A 21,585-nucleotide genomic window follows, 5' to 3' on the forward strand; every position below is an offset into this window, starting at 1 on the left:
ACTCCTCCAATCTTGTGTCAACATCAATAGAGATATGGATCAGGCTGTAACAGTTCTCACAGGCATTCACTGAGGCAACTTACTCTTAATTCCCTTAATTTTAGCATGGTACCTAGACTCTTAACTGTAGGTGGTGTTTCTGAGTAGAGAGTATCCCTGGATCAAATTATCCAAAACTCTTTTACCAGGATTAGGAAAGTAACCTGCAATGGATATGTAGAGGGGTTCAGAGAACTTACTTTTCTTACAGACTTATAACCAGTATTCATATATTTAGTCATACATATAACCCTACATTCAGAGACATCTGGTACCTCTATTTTCTGAGACTGTTGAGGTTCCGTTGCAAAAAGCAGCTTGCTGCTAATTTGTTTCCTGTCTCAACTTAAATTTTTACTTCCTTCACTGTTGCCACTCATCCATCTGCTTTGCAGCTTGCAAAATTATTATTAATATAAAATTAGTATTTTCTCATCTACCAAATCTGTTGTCCCTATAGGTGTAAATCTTCTAACTCATTTCTTCCAATTTAGTAGTGTCAGGAAAAAAAAAAAATAGAATACATTTGATTAACTAAAAGCTTCCAAATTCACATTATAAAGGGTACCCTAGAAGATATTATGTATTTATTTCCTAATGCTTACACCTCCCTTGTTACACAAAGATAGTATACATACTGAAAAACTGAAAATATTTTAAAGCCAAATTACCACTCGAACGGGCACAACACTCACAATGACATAAGTCAATCAATTATAGAAACACTTGATTATCTTCAGTTCAAATTCATTTCTTCGGTAAACATGTTTGGAGTACCTACGACGTTGAACCAATTAATAGACGATTAAAGCAGTGCTTAAATGAACTGATGAATCAGTCTGATCTGAATTCAGGTAGTAATTGTGAAGAAAGCGGGGAGCTTTCTTATATATATATATATATATATATATATATATAAAAGAAAAAGTATATATATAAAAATATATTTCAAAAAAATTTTTAAAGTTTTCCAATCATTTTTTGGTCTACACTCTTTTTTTTTTTTTTTTTTTTTTTTTTTTTTTTTTTTTGTATTTTTTAGTAGAGACGGGGTTTCACCGTGTTAGCCAGGATGGTCTCGATCTCCTGACCTCGTGATCCACCTGTCTCTTAGCTTCTAGGGCTGCCAAACAAAATACCACAAGCTGGATGGCTTAAACAACAGAATTTTATTGTCTCACAGTTCTACAGACTAGAAATCAGAAATCAAGGTGTTGGCAGGGTTGGGTCTTCCTGAGAGCTGTGAGGAAAGGATCTGCTCCAGACCTCTCTCCTTGGCATGTATATTGCCAAATTCATGTTTACATGGTGTTTTTCCTGTATACATGGCTGCCTTCAAATTTTCTCTTTTTATAAGGACACTGGTCATATTAGATTAGTGCCTATGCTAATGGTCTCATTATAAATTTATTACTTCTTTCAACACCTTATCACCACATAAGTTCACATGCTGAGGTACTAAGGGTTGGGACTTCAACATAAGAATTTTGCACGGCCACAATTCAGCTAATAGCTGTCACTCCAAATGAAAGATGAGAAAATCAGTTTAAAATCTTAGACATAGATAAGTAGTTTAGGTAAATTAGAATGAGGACAACACAGAGCCTGCCCATTCAGAACTTACAGTCCTAGATTAATGTAAAAGAGTATGCCTATTAAGTGCTCCAGAAGAGAATAAAACATATACCTGAAAGACTTATGCACATTTTGCCTTTTCCCAGTTGCTATAAAAACCACCAATTGTTCTCATATGTCCACACACCACAGATAATGGCTACAGATGGAGTCAATGGCTTATAAACACAGGAGATAGTAGAATTTACTGAACATAAAATAATGAAGCACTTTTAAAAGTAATAAAATGAAAATTTTAAAATACAGTTTATACCATTATTTGCTTTATACAATTTAATTTAGTTATAAGTTTAATAGAACTGTGGAACTAAAAAATGCATCATAAATATCATATAAGCAAAAGGTTACCAAACTGAAATGTGTTTCAGAATTACCTGGGGAGCTTTTAAAAATATAAAGATTGTTGATTACCACCCCAAATATCTTGAATAGAAGGTTCTCAAATGCATATTTTTAAGAAACTCTCCAATTGGTTCTAATGCGTGTTCCATCTGTTTTGTCTTAAGGTTGAAAAAACTGAGGCCACTTTAACAAAACTACAACTCATAAGACATATTTAATTACAAAAAGGGGTCTAGTTCTGTTTATATATGATTCATTTTGACCAACAGATTATGAGAGTATTTGTAGAAACTATTTGAAAAACACTTTTGTTAAGACAATCGATACAACTGTTCTTAAGGAAAAGGCAGCTCTGTAATATTTGTTTCCTTTTAGTAAAACTTTAAGGTCACCAATACTTAATGTTGGCAGATTTTTAAAAATTCAAATTTAAAAAATTATTTTAAAATGGAAAGCACAACTTACTAAAAGAGATTTTAGAAACTTACAGATGATGTCCTATCCACTTCACAACGGCTACTGAGAATAAAACAGGCCTCGGCGTCATCCATCCTAAATACAGATGGAAAAACAAAACAATCACACACTGAAATATCTACACGTTTTCTGAAAAATAGAATTTAAGTCTTTAGTCCATATATTGCACAAAATGTACATGTAGACCATGTGTATCCTTAAGCTTAAATGAAAGTTGAATTTCTAGTAGATCTTAACTATATCTGACTCTGAAGAAAAAAAAATCTGCTACTGGGTTGTCTATTATAACTCAATGTTTTATGACAAAAGTTAATAAAAGTCAAACTTTATTCCTTTTTACTATTAAATGTATTTTATATGCATGCTTTGAGTAAATTAAGGGGATATATTGGTCTTTATTTTATGACTAATCGTATTTTAACTGTAATGTCTGAATCAAACTAAGAGGGGTGGAATACAGCTTCTCTGTATTCATAAGTCAAACTCTACTCTGTATTTATACTTCCTGGAGATCATTCATCCTTTCCCAAGCCCCTTCCCCTCATGCTAGGGTTCAATATTTCCTAAGTTTAGTGATGAAGACACAGTATATTTTAGTGTTTGATACATGATGTTCCAAAAGCACAGGAATGTTTATTTTCAAAATGAGGAATGATTTATCTCTGTGGTTCACTGTGATAAAGTAAATGTTTTCCAAAAAAAAATTTTCTATGAAGAGGAAATATAAAAGTCTTTGAAATAAGACCAAACCAAACAGTTGTGGGAAGATGTTGCGCCATGGTTATTAAGATAATATGAGTGTTGGATAACTTTCTCTAAATACCATTTTCAACGAAGCAATTCAAAACTCATGCGACTAACCTATGAAACTTGTTTGGAGAATCCTACTCCATGCTCTATGCATAAGGAATTGCACTGAAAAATGTATTAGTTTATATTAAATCCCAAATCTTTTATAGGACGCTAAGATTGGAAATGAACATAAAAATGGATACTGCGTCACTCTTATTTTTTAAAATAGCTTTTTGAGTATGACCAGCCAGCTACCTCTTTCTCCCCTTCATTCCCTTCACTTTTCCTTTATTCCCATGGAGGAATTCTTCTTGTAAATATGATTGCTTTTACCAAGAGATCATTTTAAGACTATTAGTAATAAATTAGTTATATTAATCCTAAATAGTATATAGCTTAGATACTAATAGCTATACCAATAACTCAGATAAATTTGTTAGATAGAAAGAAGCCTCCATATATTACACAAATTCATATTGAACATAATATGAATATTACTCATGCTTATTGTGTGAAGAACTTAGCTGTCATACAATAAATAAGGAATATTGATTCTTACACCAATTAATACAAAGATCTAGATTACAGTAGTATCTAAGCGTCTATTTCTCTAGCACACCCAAATAATGAGTATAGATAGCAAACTCTAAACACCTAAAACCAGGGTTTACCTGATGTGCTGGGAAAATCTGATGACTTATAGAACTGTCACATGTACACTGACCACAAATATATTTAATCCACCTAAAAGATGAATATACTCTCAAAGAAATGTAACTTTCCAATTAGGTAACACTCATTATATCCTGCTAGTTTTTCGTGATGTTTTTGTTTCAGAAGTTAAATCAGTGAAAAAATACTCCGTTAAATTGACTTCATTATATATAAATCAAAGGTAACATCAGAGTTCCTGACTAGGTATCTAATCATCATTTGAAGAATTATGCAGCACAAAGGAGTCTGGAAGTCTGTTCCACAAAACAGTTGACTTTTCTTCTGTTCTTTTCCAACCCCCACTAGACACATACACACACACACACACACACACACACACACACTTGCAAACACGGTGAAGACAGGCACAAACACACACCCACTCGTGCACACTCAGGTTATCCAGGAAAGAAAAAAAAAAGTATAAAGCACTTATGATATTCAATTCAGTGGGGAGACTTTTAAATCTAGAAGGGCATGTAGGGCAACTCAAGGATAAACATGAAGACATGTTTAAAACTTTAAAAACAGCAGAAAATATTGAGCAAAACCACTTTTGTTGAAGACACCTTCCGGCATCTGAAACTAAGGACATTGTTTTGCAGAAACTCTGTTTCCCTGGTGTCCACACTCTGCTCAATAATACTCACACTCTGCTCATATGATATAACTCGTTAACTTGTGACAAACGTTTAAGACCATGTCACCTTTAAGACAAATTGCCTGGTACATGCACAAAAAGAAGAGGATAGCTAAGTAAGACCTGTCACCTTTCTGATTCCTCTAGTCCACAGCAACCATTTTGTCTCTGACCCCAGGGAACACAAGTGCTCTCTGTCCAATACATAGTGCAAGGTCTTTAAAACGTAAACCCTAACTCACACTGCACTGGTATGTCACATCATATTTAGCCCACAATTTTTATATGTGGGATAAAAACAGTATCCAGGGATTTGGAGACTACTCTAACAGTGAGTCTAGATGCCTCTGTGAATCTCTGACAGCTTAAGATAATTATACTGGGCCACTTTTCTCATTGTGTTGTGTGATCACAGTCTGCTGAACAATTCTGCCTTGAGATGAGGCTGAAAAAGAGGAGTAAACACACTGATTTCATGATACATTTTTAACCTTTTAGTTTGGCCAGCAGAGGGACTAAGGCAAAAGTCTACACTCAAACATTAACACATCTTGCAACACCGAAAATTGCTAAAATTTGGAGGAAAGAGAAAATATTAAGTCACTCAAAACTGTAAGCTGCAAGATGAAAGGCAGGGATACTTACTTTGCTCTCAATAAGTCTTGATCTTTAAGGGCTGAACCTTGAAGGTAGATAACTCTTTGGGACCACATTGGAATCTGCAGTACCCTTCGAACTTGTACATCCATTTCAGTAGGACACAAAATCACCACATAATAATCCTATTCAAAACAAAATGGGCAATGGAATAGAAACAATAATGTTTTATGCTATACTACATTGAAAAATAAAATATCTAAGAAAAACCTGAAATATGATAAAACTGAAATGAACTTTTGCTAATAAAATTTCACATTTAAAACCTGTGCATATATTAAATAGCATTACACCATAATAAATACAACTGGGACATACACAAATCTCATAAACCAATAAGTTCATCTCAACTTATTTCAATCTTACTAAGAGCATAAGGGAAGGTAATCAGTGGTTATACCTGGCACACACTTTCACATTGTGAAGATTTAGTTCTATCCACGGACTGATCCTAAAATATACATTGAACACCAGGCAGAAACATTTAAGTATCAATTCATACTTCATTACTTTTAGGATCAAAACTGTGGTAGCGATTTATATCATTTGGCTATATAATTATGATACAATAATTTTAAACAGTTTCTGGTGGCTATTTGAATGAATAAGGATTCATAAAAACACTGAAAATACTGACAAAATAAATTAAAAGAACATTATATCAAAATATTATAAATATATGGTCATTTGGAGAAAATTACATCTGAGTGGTGAAACGGTTTAAAACAATGATCTATAGAAATTAAAATTCTCTGGTAAACTTTCACCATTTTACCGCTGTGAAATATATCTACTAGGAATTTCTGGAGTTTAAATAATTCTCTACATTGATACTAGACAAAGTTAATGACTGTGTGATATGGTTTGGATTTGTGTCCCTGCCCAAACCTCTTGTTAAACTGTAAGCCCAAATGTTAAGGGAGGGGCCTGCTGGGAGTTGACTGAATCACGGTGGCAGATTTCTCCCTTGCTGTTCTCCTGATAGTGAGTGTATATCACACCCTCTTCCTCCTGCTCTGGCCATGTGAGGACACACCTGCTTCCCTTTCATATTACATATGACTGTAAGTTTCCTTAGGCCTCTCCAACCATGTTTCCAGTATAGCCGGTGGAATCATAAGTCAATTAAATCTCTTCTTTGTACATTGCCCACTGTCAGGTATTTCTTTATAGCAGTGTGAGAACAGGCTAATAAACCATGGGATCAGAATTTTCCCCCAAATGGATTTTCTTTATGGGTTATAATAAGTAAGCTTGAAATTAATTAAATATAAATAATTAAAAAAAACAAATAAGTATGGAGTTGCTATTAAAAATTCAAGTTAACATGAAAAGAGTGAAATGAAAACAAAAGAATAAGAACAAAATGATTCTGTCATTTCAGACAGAACAAAATGATTCTACCATTTAAGAATCAATTGTAAATTAGGTGTTTTAAAACACAAAAATATAGTATTTATAAAGGTCTCCAAAATATTCACAAATCAATATTTCTATGTTTTGTAAGGAAAGGATAATTAGATATACTAAGCATTGTCTTGAAGTCTAGAGTTATTCAACTTCTTGACACAAATTGGTTGAGTTAATACAAGACCTTCAAATATATTAAGTGCAGTAATCAGGAAAGGAGATTAATGCCGTGGCCCATAGCAGAAAGTGGAAATATTCAAGAATTTGATCTGCATAGACAGAAAAAAAGTTTCTTCTTAATTCATATTCTCAATTCACCTAGTTATTGTCCAATTTTTGATTGTGTATTGCTATACAAATAGGACCTATTTATACTTCAGGAAACAGAAGAAAAAAAATGAAAGTCCCAGACTTCCACATTTTCATTAGCAATCCTTGATAAAATTCTGCAGTATTTAACTGAGCAGATGATATTGAAATGGTTTCCTTCTTGTTTTATCATATTTTATCTTAAAATTCACTGTTTCATAAAAATATCATTTATGCTCTACCCAAGGGAGAAAAAGCAATCTTTTAATTCAAAGAAAAATCTTCTTTGTACCATTAACATTATTCCATCTGTCTTTTAGCGTAGATACAGAAGGAAACTTAAAATACTGTGTATTCCTCCAGCATTTTTTTTCTATGTTCCTGGTTATATTTGTGGTTCTTCATTTACTCTTTCTATATTTGGTTGTATAAATAAAAATCCTCCACAAAGCAGGCTGCACCATCAGTTAATTGACTTTGACAATATGTTAGTAGGTACAATCCAGTATAGTACATAACATAAGCCAAATCTACCTGGAGTCGAGGATGAGCATAGAATTCATTTAAAAAATCCATAAGTAAATCAATCTTCAGTGAGCTGACACACAGGACGACATGCTTTTCAGTTTGAGCTCTATGTCGACTATAGTTTCCACCTGACTTTTGTCTCTCCATCCACAAATAAGCCAGCTGTTCAAACTGTAATATATTTCCCACATATGAATGAAAAACAAGGTAAGGAAATAAATAAATCAATGCAATACATCTATTGTTTATTAAGTACTTTCAACTTCCCAGACGGAACTCATTGAGATTCTAATTGTCAGTGTTCCCCTTCAACAACAGACTTTTCATATGATTTCTACAGGGCTGCAAATGCCTCCCAGGGGCTTCAGGTCTCTAAGGAAACATATTAACATGATTTTGCTATTACATAATAACAGGCCACAAAGAGGTTTGTACCTCTGCTTTATGTCCAGTAGAGCTGAGTGAAACAGAAAAGCCTCTGCTATTTTCCGACATTCTCTGTCAAGTTCTAACCACATCTCATGCAATAGGAGTTACTCTTAACACAACACACAAGGCCACATTCTAGCTGTACAGTAGCCAGCAACTGAGGAAAGTGAAAGGTGCAAGGGAGGGATGTCAGGAAGAAAGACATGCATGGATTTATCGGAGTAGGAAGGCCATTTTTGTAGGTATTCTATTCAGAAACATTGCAGCCAAAGTTTTGCAACGGAATATGCAAGTTTGATTTGCATTTCCCCATAGCCTGCTTCTGATCTGCCCACACATGGACACCCAGGGCTTATTATAGGAAAGAGTTAGAGATTGCATCTACTTATTTTTAATTTCATTTATATATCTGTCCCTTTGCAACCTCCTTACTCATTCCCCAAAGTGCCACATAATATTTACATACCATGTTCAGACTGTTTCTTTTTTCTTTTTTTTTTTGTGGAGATGGGATTTTGCCTTATAGCCCAAGCTCATCTTGAACTCCTGGGCTCAAGCCATCCATCTGCCTCAGCCTCCCCAAATACTGGGATTATAGGCATGAGCCACTGTACCTGGCCCAGATTTTGTTTTATTTGGCCAACATAAGTAATCGATTTGTCTTCATTGCACTGTATGATTTTGTGGTTTATTTTGAGGAACCAAGATAAATCAACCCTTCACAACTTTATTTCTTTGATCTAACATCCTATAATTTAAAACTACATTATTCTATATTTAATATAATTACTCTATATTTAAAAAAAATCTTGAAGGATTGAAATGAGATGAGCGCCGTCAATTATGACTAGAAGGATAAAAGAAACAACTTGGTGTTTCTAAGAAAATGTAAAATGACATTTCTGCAGTAATTTATGTAATTGCTTAAATGTAATGATAGTATGTGTTAGTAAATTATTGTTAGATAGATAAGCCACTTTCCATTTCTTATTAAATGTGGAGGATTCAATTTCATGTCTCTGTACATTTTCATACAATGTAAGATGGTTATGTTTACCTGTATGGGTAGAACCACAAGAGCAACACAAATCATAGCAACGACAAAAAGCTTGGAGGACCATGTTTCAGGAGTGACATCCCCAAAGCCCACAGTAGAAAACGTCACAATGCAGAAATAAAGGGAGTCAAAGAGATTCAGCTTCTTTCCTATTCGTTCCAGATGTTGGATCCCACAAATGCTAAAGAAACAAATATGAATTAAACTTAAATCTTTCAAATGGGACATAAAAGTTCTCATCATTATTCTGTTGGAAGCCAAAGCACATTTCATAAAGCAATTTAATAGTTAGGCTCTTATATTTTATAATATATTTTTCTAAGAAAAACATAATTAGTAAGTTATTTTCCTACATTGACCAGATATGCTCTTATTTTGATTAGTGACCAAATATGGTAGTTAAAATATCACATAGTATATTTGAGTAACATGTAAAACGAACAGACAATTTCATGGGTGATACACAAAGACACCGAATGAACATCGAGATCAGAAATTGCTACATTGAATCCCTACCAAAATACCAAGTCTTTTCTTTTTCTTTTTTTATAATTTAGGAAGAAGAGACAGTAAAAGACTTGAGGAGTTAACAATTTCCAAGTGCTATAGTTTGAATGTTGTCCCCTCCAAAACTCATGTCAAGAGCAAACACATTCAAAAGCTAGCAGAAGGCAAGAAATAACTAAGATCAGAGCAGAATTGAAGGAGATAGAGAAACAAAAAACCCTCCAAAAATCAGTGAAACCAGGAGCTGGTTTTTTGAAAAAATCAATAAAATTGATAGACCGCTAGCAAGACTAATAAAGAATAGAAGAGAAAAGAATCAAATAGATGCAATAAAAAATGATACAGGGAATATCACCACTGAACCCACAGAAATACAAACTACCATCAGAGAATACTATAAACACCTCTACGCAAATAAACTAGAAAACCTAGAAGAAATGGATAATTTCCTGGACACTTACACTCTCTCAAGACTAAACCAGGAAGAAATTGAATCCCTGAATAGACCAATAGCAGGCTCTGAGATTGAGGCAATAATTAATAGCCTATCAACCAAAAAACATCCAGGACCAGACGGATTCACAGCCAAATTCTACCAGAGGTACAAGGAGGAGTTGGTACCATTCCTTCTGAAACTATTCCAATCCATAGAAAAAGAGGGAATCCTCCCTAACTCATTTTACGAGGCCAACATCATCCTGATACCAAAACCTGACAGAGATACAACCAAAAAAGAGGATTTTAGACCAATATCCCTGAAGAACATCGATGCAAAAATCCTCAATAAAATACTGGCAAACCGAATCCAGCAGCACATCAAAAAGCTTATCCACCATGATCAAGTGGGCTTCATCCCTGGGATGCAAGGCTGGTTCAACATATGCAAATCAATAAATGTAATCCAGCATATAAACAGAACCAAAGACAAAAACCACATGATTATCTCAATAGATGCAGAAAAGGCCTTTGACAAAATTCAGCAGCGCTTCATGTTAAAACTCTCAATAAATTCGGTATTGATGGAACATTTCTCAAAATAATAAGAGCTACTTATGACAAACCCATAATCAATATCATACTGAATGGGCAAAAACTGAGAGCATTCCCTTTGAAAACTGGCACAAGACAGGGATGCCCTCTCTCACCACTCCCATTCAACATAGTGTTGGAAGTTCTGGCCAGGGCAATCAGGCAAGAGAAAGAAATCAAGGGAATTCAGTTAGGAAAAGAAGAACTCAAATTGTCCCTGTTTGCAGCTGACATGATTGTATATTTAGAAAACCCCACTGTCTCAGCCCAAAATCTCCTTAAGCTGATGAGCAACTTCAGCAAAGTCTCAGGATACAAAATTAATGTGCAAAAGTCACAAGCATTCTTATACACCAGTAACAGACAGAGAGCCAAATCATGAAAGAACTACCATTCACAATAGCTTCGAAGAGAATAAAATACCTAGGAATCCAACTTACAAAGGATGTAAAGGACCTCTTCAAGGAAAACTACAAACCACTGCTCAGTGAAATAAAGAGGACACAAACAAATGGAAGAACATACCACGCTCATGGATAGGTAGAATCAATATTGTGAAAATGGTCATACTGACCAAGGTAATTTATAGATTCAATTCCATCCCCATTAAGCTACCAAAGACTTTCTTCACAGAATTGGAAAAAAAATGCTTTAAAGTTCATATGGAACCAAAAAAGAGCCCGCATTGCCAAGGCAATCCTAAGCCAAAAGAACAAAGCTGGAGGCATCACACTACCTGACTTCAAACTATACTACAAGGCTACAGTAACCAAAACAGCATGGTACTGGTACCAAAACAGAGATATAGACCAATGGAACAGAACAGAGTCCTCAGAAATAACACCACACATCTACAGCCATCTGATCTTTGACAAACCTGAGAGAAACAAGAAATGGGGAAAGGATTCCCTATTTAATAAATGGTGCTGGTAAAATTGGCTAGCCCTAAGTAGAAAGCTGAAACTGGATCCTTTCCTTACTCCTTATAAGAAATTAATTCAAGATGGATTAGAGACTTAAATGTTAGACCTAAAACCATAAAATCCTCAGAAGAAAACCTAGGTAATATCATTCAGGACATAGGCATGGGCAAGGACTTCATGTCTAAAACACCAAAAGCAATGGCAACAAAAGCCAAAATTGACAAATGGGATCTAATTAAACTAAAGAGCTTCTGCACAGCAAAAGAAACTACCATCAGAGTGAACAGGAAACCTACAGAATGGGAGAAAATTTTTGCAATCAAAAACTCATCTGACAAAGGGCTAATATCCAGAACCTATAAAGAACTCAATCAAATTTACAGGAAAAAAACAAACAACCCCATCAAAAAGTGGGCAAAGGATATGAACAGACACTTCTCAAAAGAAGACATTCATACAGCCAACAGACACATGAAAAAATGCTCATCATCACTCACCATCAGAGAAATGCAAATCAAAACCACAATGAGATACCATCTCACACCAGTTAGAATGGCAAGCATTAAAAAATCAGGAAACAACAGGTGCTGGAGAGGATGTGGAGAAATAGGAACACTTTTACACTGTTGATGGGACTGTAAACTAGTTCAACCATTGTGGAAAACAGTGTGGCGATTCCTCAAGGATCTAGAATTAGAAATACCATTTGACCCAGTCATCCCATTACTGGGGATATACCCAAAAGATTATAAGTCATGCTGCTATAAAGACATATGCACACGTATGTTTATTGCGGCACTATTCACAATAGCAAAGACTTGGAATCAACCCAAATGTCCATCAGTGACAGATTGGATTAAGAAAATGTGGCACATATACACCATGGAATACTATGCAGCTATAAAAAAGGATGAGTTCATGTCCTTTGTAGGCACATGGATGCAGCTGGAAACCATCATTCTCAGCAAACTATCACAAGAACAGAAAATCAAATACCGCATGTTCTCACTCATAGGTGGGAACTGAATAATGAGATCACTTGGACACAGGAAGGGGAACATCACATACCAGGACCTATTATGAAGGGGGGGACTGGGGAGGGGGAAGGGATAACATTAGGAGATATACTTAATGTAAATGATGAGTTAATAGGTGCAGCACACCAACATGGCACATGTGTACATATGTAACAAACCTGTACGTTATGCACATGTACCCTAGAACTTAAAGTATATTAAAATATATATATGTATAATCAGACTACACAGTTACACTGCTATTCAAACTGTGTTCTAGCAGATAATGCTTAGGAAGCTTTTAACATTAAGAAGCTTCCCCCCAAAAAGGAATACACTGACTTCATTATGATATACTGCTATGAATGTACATAATTCAAGCATATCCAATAAAATGATACCAGAGGAAAAAAAAAAACAATTGATTGCCATTGTACCATACTAAGAGGTGAGACCGTTAAGAGGTGTTTAGGTCAGAAGGGCTCCACCAACATGAATGAACTAATGTTGGTATCCTGGGAATGGGCTCCCTCACATGCTCTCCCTCTCTCTCTCTCTCTCTCTCTCTCTGTCTCTGTCTCATGTGTGCTTCCTCTCTCTCTTTGCCCTTCTACCATGTTATGAGATAGCAGGAAGACCCTCACCAGTTGCCAGCACCTTGATCTTGGATTCCCAGCATCCAAAACCAATATGAGCCAATACATTTCCATTTATTATAAATTACCCAGTTTCAGGTATTATCTTACGGCAGCACAAAATGGACTAAGACACCAAACCATTCTTAAAACAAGTCCTTAAATGAATCAATCATTTGTACAAAGCTATTGATGAGGTGACAGTAAGGGAGCAGTGTAAAAGTTGTTAAATGTCCTCAAATTAGAAATGTGTCAAAATAACATTAGGAATAATGCTGCTATTAGCAAAAAACAGTAAAGTGAGACTATGAATAATAAAATATATTGTGCAATGTTGGAGGAAGATGTAAGATTTGCAACACAGCAATCAGTGTATAATTGCTATGGTTTGAATGTCTGTGTCTCCTCCAAAATTCATGTTGAAACTTAAATTCACAATGCAACATTATTTAGAGGTGAGCTTTAGGAGGTGATTAAATCTGGAGCTCTCAAGAATGGGATTAGAAATCTTATAAAAGTGTTGGAGGGAACTAGCTAGTCCTCTTTTTGCTCTTATGCCTTCTGCCGTGTGAAGACACAGCAACAATGCCTCATCTTCGTGAGAGAGAAGGCTCTCAACAGATACCAAATCTGTGAGCCCTTGATCGTGAATTCCCCTTCTTCTGGAATTGTGAGAAATATATTTCTGTTGTTCACAAATTACCGTCTCAAGTATTTTATTACAGCAGCACAAATGAACTAATACAGAAATTGACACTGAGAAATAGGGTGTTGCTATATCAAATACCTAAAAATGTGAAAGCAGCTTTGGAATTAGGTAATGGATAGAGGCAGGAAAAATTTTAGGGTACATGCCAGAAAAAAAGCCTACATTTCCAGCGTTTAAGGGCAATTTTGGTGAAGGTTCAGAAGAGGAGAGTAGCCTACCTCTTCTTATAGATTATTTAAACAATCATGACCAGAATATTGGGGAAAATACCTACAGTAAAGGCCTTTCTGATGAGTTCTTAGACAGAAATGAAGAATATCTAATTGGAAACTGGAGGAAAAGTCATCCTTATTACAAACTGGTAAAACTGGGTAATTATGTCTGTGTCCTAATAGTTTGTGGAAGGCACAGTTTAAAGGTGGTGAACTAGAATATGCGGCACAAGAAATGTCTAAGCAAAGTGTTCAGGGTGATGTATTGTGGTTCTTGACTTCTTTTAGTAAAATGCCACAAGGGAGAAATGGATTAAAGATGAAATTTATAATCAAAAGGGAAGCAAAACTTAATAATTTGGAAAATAGTCAGCCTAGTCAGATTGTAAATAAAAATTGTGCTCCAGAAAAAACACCAACAGTTTGTCCAAGCAACCATGTGATAAGGAGACTCTTGTGAGATAAAAAGAAGCCAGGTGGTCTTCATCAAGACAATGGAAGAATAACCCTGAAGGCATTTTGGAGCTCTTCCAGACTGTCACTCTCATCACAGCTCTAGAGTGTGAAAACTTTGAGGGCAGAACAGTTTCAACAGAGGAAACCAGGACACCTTTGGGGCCTCAAGAGTTGGCTTTCTTCATTTCGGTGCAGTGCCCTTCGGCCACCCCAAGTGCTGGTCAAGCAGGTGCAGGAGTGACTCAGGATGCTGCTATGGGAGTCAGAGATGGTAAACTTTGGTGGCATCCATGTGGTGCTAATTTTGCAGGTGCACAAAGGGCACAAGCTGTGAAGGCATGGTTACCTTTCCCCAGATTTCAAAGGATGCCTTGGAGAACTTGGGGTCAAGAAAGAGAACTACTGCAGGGGTAAGGCCACACAGAGAGTCCCCACTAGAGCAATGCCTGGTAGAGCCATAGGGGTGGAGCTATCCCTGAAACCCCATAGCAGTAGTCACCAGCATGAAATGACAGTGTGGGAGAGCTGGGGATACTAGACCCCAACCCTATAGGTGCTGCTGTGTGGTCTATACCAAGCAAAGCCTAGAAGATGGGGCTTCCCATGGCCTGATAGGGGCCAACTCCTCCCCAGTGTGACCAGAAGTCAAGACATGGAGGCAAAAATTAATCTCAAACCTCAGGATTTAATGTTTTTTCCTTGTTGGATTTCAAACTTAATTGGGACCTGTTACTCATTTCTTCTTGCCTATTTCTCCCCTTTAGAATAAGAATGTATCCTATGCCTGTCTCGCCATTGTATTTTGGAAGCACAAAACTTGTTTAATTTCACAGGCTCACAGCTGAAGAGTAATTTGCCTCAGGATGAATCATGCCTTGAGTCTCACCCATATCTAATTTAGGTGATATTTAGATGAGACTTTGGACTTGGAATTGGTGTTGGAACAACTTAAGACATTAGGGGCTACTGGGATGAAATAAAATGTATTTTCTATATGAGCAGGACATGCATTTTGATGGGCCAGGAGCAGAAGGCTATGGTGTGAATGTTTGTGTCCCCTTCAAAATTCACATTGACACTTAAATTTCACAATGCAACGTTATTAAGAATTGGGGCCTTTAGGAGGTGATGAAAAGTCATGAGGGTAGAGCACTCATGAATGGAATTAGCAACCTTATCAAATTGTAGGTCAGAACCAGCTAGGCCCTTTTTGCCCTTCTGCCTTGGGAGGATGCAGTATTAAGTCCTCATCTGGAAAGTAGAGAGAAGGCCCTTAACAGATGTTAAATTTCCAACACCTTGATCTTGGCCTTCACAGCCTTCAGGATTGTGAGAAAGAAATTTCTATTGTTTACATATTACCCAGCCTCAGGAATTTGGTTATAGCAGCATAGACTAATACAATCATGGAATACTACTCAGTAAACAAATAAATAAATAAAAATTAAAAGAGGTCAAGTTCTGGATAAACTGCAAAAACATGTTGAATGAAAGAAGTCAGATATAAAAGACCACATGTTGTATGATTCTGTTTATACGAAATATCCAGAGAACAGCCAGCAAATTAGTGGTTGCCTGGAACTGTTGGTGGGAATGTGGTGGTGAAAATGTTCTAAAACTGAATTGAGGTGATGGTATATATCACTTTATATATATAACTTTGAATATACATGAAAAAAATACTGAATTTACACTTAAAATGAGTAAATTTTATGATACATGTATTATACCCCTATAAAGTTATTTTAAAAATCAGTGTATATTTGTGAACTCTCACTATGGCTTACGGGTACACCAAGCCCATGGCTCAATTATGACAACCATGAAGAAATAAATATTCAATGTTTACTTTCCAGAAGTTCCTTTCCCAGCCTTTTAAGATAATCTCCTTATTTGTCTAAATTATGTAGCATACATATTCTATTGTGTTTATGTATATATATGTATATATATATACACACATATTTTGGTACAGTCAAGAATAAGTTTATGAATGGTTATGTAGATGGGTAGGTACATAAATAGAAGGATCAAGAGACAGAAGAGAGAAAGGAAGATATATGTCATCATTTTAATTGTTTACAACTTTTGTGTGAGTTTATTTGCTTTTTTTCCTTTTCCTTTTTTCACTTCAGGTCTCCAAAATGGCCCAGCAAAATCACCTTCGTTTTATGCTTACAAATTTTGTGTGAGTTGCCAGATTGTAAGCACACTTAAACCAAGGAGTTGATTCATATCAGTTTATTGGCACAGCTGCCCCTATGGAATATTGCCAAACTAATTATGAGAATATTCAGATGTAGCCTAGTATTACCAAAAATGGAATTGTATAATACTTCTGTAAAGTCAGGTTTTAAAATTTTATTTAAAATAACATATGTTTGACAGTGTAAACAATTTTTGCTTAAATTCTTTATACTTCACTAGAAAATAGAAAAGGAAGATAACTTACATATTTTTAAAGATTCAAATAATGAATGCTTACTTTTGCTTGAGTATACATTAAAAGCCAATCTCTGATTATAGTTAAAATATGTATTTCCTAATTCAAACATTTATTTTCCAGACCTAAATTATCAGAAAAGTCTCCTACTGTGCTTTCAGGTCTTTTGTCTGTCCTTTTAACATAATGTACTCATAAGGGCAGTATTCATATTCTTTAAACACAGCTCAACCTCAGGTTCAAAAAGCTGCGGAATTCTCACTGTTTAAAGAAACCTCTATAGTCTGTAGTTTGATAGAATATTATAATAGCTGCCAACAAATCAAGTCTTCATATGTTCAACAAACCCTTCTTTTGCAATATAATATTTCTGTACCACCCATCAAGATATGAAGTCTATGTCTTCAGGTCCTTGAATCTGAACTGGACTAACGACTTGCTTTGACCAATAAATATGATGGAAGTGACATCATGTGGTTGCAGATGCTAAGTCTTAAGAGACATTGCAGCTCTTTTTCTCATTTTCTTGATACCCCGAGACCACAACACTGTGAAGATGGTGGTACGGTCTACTAGAGGATGAGAGGCCATGTGGAAGAGAACTAAGATGTCCTACTTGGTTCTCTTCCAATTGCCAGACATGATAGTAGGGCCGTGCTATATCTTCCATTTCCTCTCAGGCCATCAGATTGTTTAAGTTGAAAGAGTAATTAAGGTGAGACTGGCAGAAAATCAGCCCTGGAAATCAACCACAGAATTTTGAGAAATAACCAACTAGCTATTTTAAGCCACTAAGTTTAGGGGTGCTTTGTTATTCAGCAGTAGATACTCTCTCTCTCTCTCTCTCTCTCTCTCTCTCTCTCTCTATATATATATATATATATGATTATGGAATACAGCATCTGAATCTAATTTGTTTCTTTCTTAAACTTTTGTCTCATTTATCTCACCTTCACTATTTGGACTGTTTACTTAACGTAATATCATTTGAAATAGTCAAGTACTAAAAGTAAGTAAAATAGGCTTTACTTTTCCTAGTAACTAGCATTTATAACTCCAGCTTTTGTTTCAGGTAGTAATATTTAAATATAATAAATGAAAAATTGGGGAATTTGAAATGCATTTGATTTACTTATTGAAATTCATTCAACGTATGTAATGTACAAGTAAATAATAAACTAAAAATTTATCTTTTATAAAAAAATTGCATATTCCAATATAAGATATATTTATTTTAGTCACATTTCATTCTGAAAAGTCTATGCCAATAACGTATTTCAAAAGTTTTTATGATTAACTTTGCTACCATGTAGACTTACAAATCAAATGCTTGACTCATAATCCTGTTATGTTTCAGTGAATACTGCATACTCTGATAAAAGTTCAGTCAATCAGTTCAGTACATACTAAAACATTCATCCAACTGTCTAGGCTATGTTTTACGGAAGAGACAAATTACTCCATATTAGAGACAGAATTGCCTGTGATAGGTATACAATCTGGACTCCATTGTCACTTTCCCATTAACTTTTGCAACTACTTCCCTTTTTATTATCTTGTTTTTATGTAAAAAAAAAAAAATCACCTCCTGAAAGAGTTGAAATTGTTTAGAAGGGAATTTTGCAGAAATTTTCACTAGCTTATCAAATCCTAAAGGTAGAATGTTCACATTATTTAAGAAAAAACTGTCTTCAAGCCTCACCAAATCCTAAACATTTCATTTAAAGAGTATTTTTAAAATTACTTGTTCAGAGTTTTTTTACAAAATGATGCTAAGATATGGAGAAGTTTGATTTAAAAACAGAGATTAGGCTGGGCGCCTATAATCCCAGCACTTTGGGAGGCCGAAGCGGGCAGATCATGAGGTCAGGAGATGGAGACCATCCTGGCTAACACGGTGAAACCCCATCTCTACTAAAAATACAAAAAATTAGCCGGGCGTGGCGGCGGGCGCCTGTGGTCCCAGCTACTCGGGAGGCTGAGGCAGGAGAACGGAGGGAACCCGGGAGGCGGAGCTTGCAGTGCGCCAAGATCCGGCCACTGCACTCCAGCCTGGGCAACGAGAGAGACTCCGTCTCGGGGGGGAAAAAAAAAAACCAGAAAATAGACTGTTCTGATTCACATTATATAGTCATAGCATCATTTTCTGATACCCATTATAGAGTACCTATACACAACATGTGTAAAACATTGTTTAATTGCATATTATTTTGGTTACCGGCAACACAACTCGAGATGTTTCAAAGATAATAAATATAAAGATTTATTTTACTGCTCTGTGGTAATCATTCAAGTAAGATATATCCTTATATATAAACTATCCCTTCAAAAAATAATTCAGCTAATTGTAGGAAGGAAGAGAAGAAAGTGTGCCTTCAGGACAGGTGGATACACAGACAGTTCACTGTTACTTATATATTATATAATAATTAAACCAAAGACAATTTTAGAATTGAAAACGTATTGGATTTGCATTATGCACAAACATTAATATTTCAATAAGACATATTAGTTATTTTATCTAGATCTCTGAATCCTAAAACATGTTACATAAAGATTTGAAGCAATACGTGATAATTAGGCATTGTAATATAGATTGTTATCTTGTTTCATTCACACATGTCTTTGGAGCTATTATTAAATGAAAACTGTCTCCTCTCTTTCATCATAATTAATGAATTTTGGTGAGTTCTTATTTTGTGTCTGTATCCAGAAATAATTTTAATGATAAGCAGAGATTTTCTGATAAATTAAATACAAAATGTACTCAAATACAGCACATTCATAAGCATAATATTCTATTTTGCCTTATCATAAAAGAGATGCATCTTTTCAGTCAGTTAAAACCAAGTTAAACAATTTAAATTACATATTAAATTAAAAGTAGCAGGAGAATTTAATAATGTCTCATTAAAGCAAAAATGATCATGGTTGGTGGATTTTAGTAAATACTTTGGTATGTTTATATATTCTAGCAATCAAATTTAATATTGTTTCGTGACTGGGAACTATATATGTGTATATATATATTAGCTTTCTTAAAATACTTGGTTTTGGTAGTTATCTAATTGTAACACACATTTTGTTTATTGTCCTATATCCCGTCTAAACATTTTAAATTAAAAAATTTATTGCAATCTAAAATATAAAAAATAAACCAATATCACACCATGTTCTATTTATAATTTTTGCTTAGCTAATATATATCAAAGTTACTCTAATTCATTTATAGTCATTTACTTTCAAATAAAAAATTGCAAATGAATATCTTTTTATTAGAATTTCTCTATTGCAAAAATACCTATAAATTTTAACTAATAATAAAATCATTTATAAATACTAAAACATGCTATAAAATTTTACTTAAATGTTTTATAACGGAAAAAAGCTACCTAACATTGTAAAAGTTAGTCACATTTATTCATACAAATAAATTTATTAATGGTTTACTAGCCAAGCATTGTACTGGATGTTGCAGATGCAGACATCAATAGGACAAAGGTCTTTCACCCAGTCTGTGTAAAAAAAGAGCCTCTAAAATCTTAAGTGAATGATTATGACCTCACTTTACTATTACTAATAATATCATAAATTAATAAACGGTTTTACTTTCTAATACAGTGCTAACCTAGGTAAGTTATTCAAGCTTCATGCTCCTCAATTGAAAACCAAATGTATTAATAACAATATTAACTTCTCATTGGCTATAATGATAAATAAATGAGCTAATGCTCTGTGAAATGTCTGGGATAGAATAATGTTCAGTGAATTCAGTAGTAATTTTGTTATTTATTTATAGCCCCAGCATGAGAGAAATGGAATAATAAAAATGAATCAAATATATACACAAAAGTGTTATAAAGCTTTTGTTTCTATTTTATAAAAAAATAAAATGCTACGGCTAACAATAGAGTCAGGGATTGAAGAGAGAGAAAGTGGTGATAAGAAAACAGTATTTATCCCCCTTCGTAGGGATTCACTAACAAATTTATTAGCAGCAGGACACCATCCACGGATTAATGAGTAGCTATAATCATGTCCTTTCTCAATGCTGCGAGTCCCAAGGGTTATGGGAGTGGAAATAGGGGCGATCATAGAAGGCTCCAAAAAAAAAAAAAAAAAAAAAGAAAGAAAAGTTAGGCAATTTGCAAGGTAAACCCATAATCTTTAACTATTTACAAAGAATAGTCATGCTGAGATTAGTTGACCTTTGGAGGGTTGACTGCCATCATTTACAGAAACTGACAACAAATTCTTGGAAAAGCAGTAAGGGAAAAAAGATTAAGCACTATTTTAGTGCCAGTATGTCAACATCAGGCTAGTGACTTGTTTTAAAGGATTACTTATCACTGAGATTAACTGAATGAAAGGATTTCATTTGTGATTATATAAAAGACAGTATATCTATATATCCTACATGTGTATATTTATACAAGTCACTAAGTTATGTAAGTAATATCATGATATGTTAACATTTAAGACCTAAATTTTAAAAGAGTAACATTTTGAAAAAAATTCCCATAGAATTTTCTCTTTTTATATTACTTAAAACATATATTCATACTCACTATTAAGATTTAAACAGATATTTAATTTTATATGACTTATGGATTTTATATTTTGTGA

General features: G+C 34.6%; 1 protein-coding gene across 8 annotated transcripts in view; it reads right to left on the bottom strand.

Annotated features, from left to right (window-relative positions):
• KCNT2 (potassium sodium-activated channel subfamily T member 2) overlaps positions 1–21,585 on the bottom strand; it is a 398,651-nt gene that overhangs the window by 206,462 nt on the left and 170,604 nt on the right. For all 8 annotated transcript variants that reach the window (XR_012428599.1, XR_012428601.1, XM_005540295.4 and 5 more), the window contains exons 9-12: positions 9,030–9,210; positions 7,550–7,714; positions 5,285–5,421; positions 2,505–2,568 (exon numbers count right to left, since the gene is read on the bottom strand). Coding sequence is in view for 5 of the 8 variants with exons in the window: in XM_005540295.4 (XP_005540352.1) it covers positions 2,505–2,568; positions 5,285–5,421; positions 7,550–7,714; positions 9,030–9,210 (547 nt within the window). In the remaining 3 variants the exon portion in view is untranslated. The remainder of the gene's footprint in view (positions 1–2,504; positions 2,569–5,284; positions 5,422–7,549; positions 7,715–9,029; positions 9,211–21,585) is intronic.

Source organism: Macaca fascicularis, chromosome 1, assembly GCF_037993035.2.
Source record: "Macaca fascicularis isolate 582-1 chromosome 1, T2T-MFA8v1.1".
Lineage (NCBI taxonomy): Eukaryota > Metazoa > Chordata > Mammalia > Primates > Cercopithecidae > Macaca > Macaca fascicularis.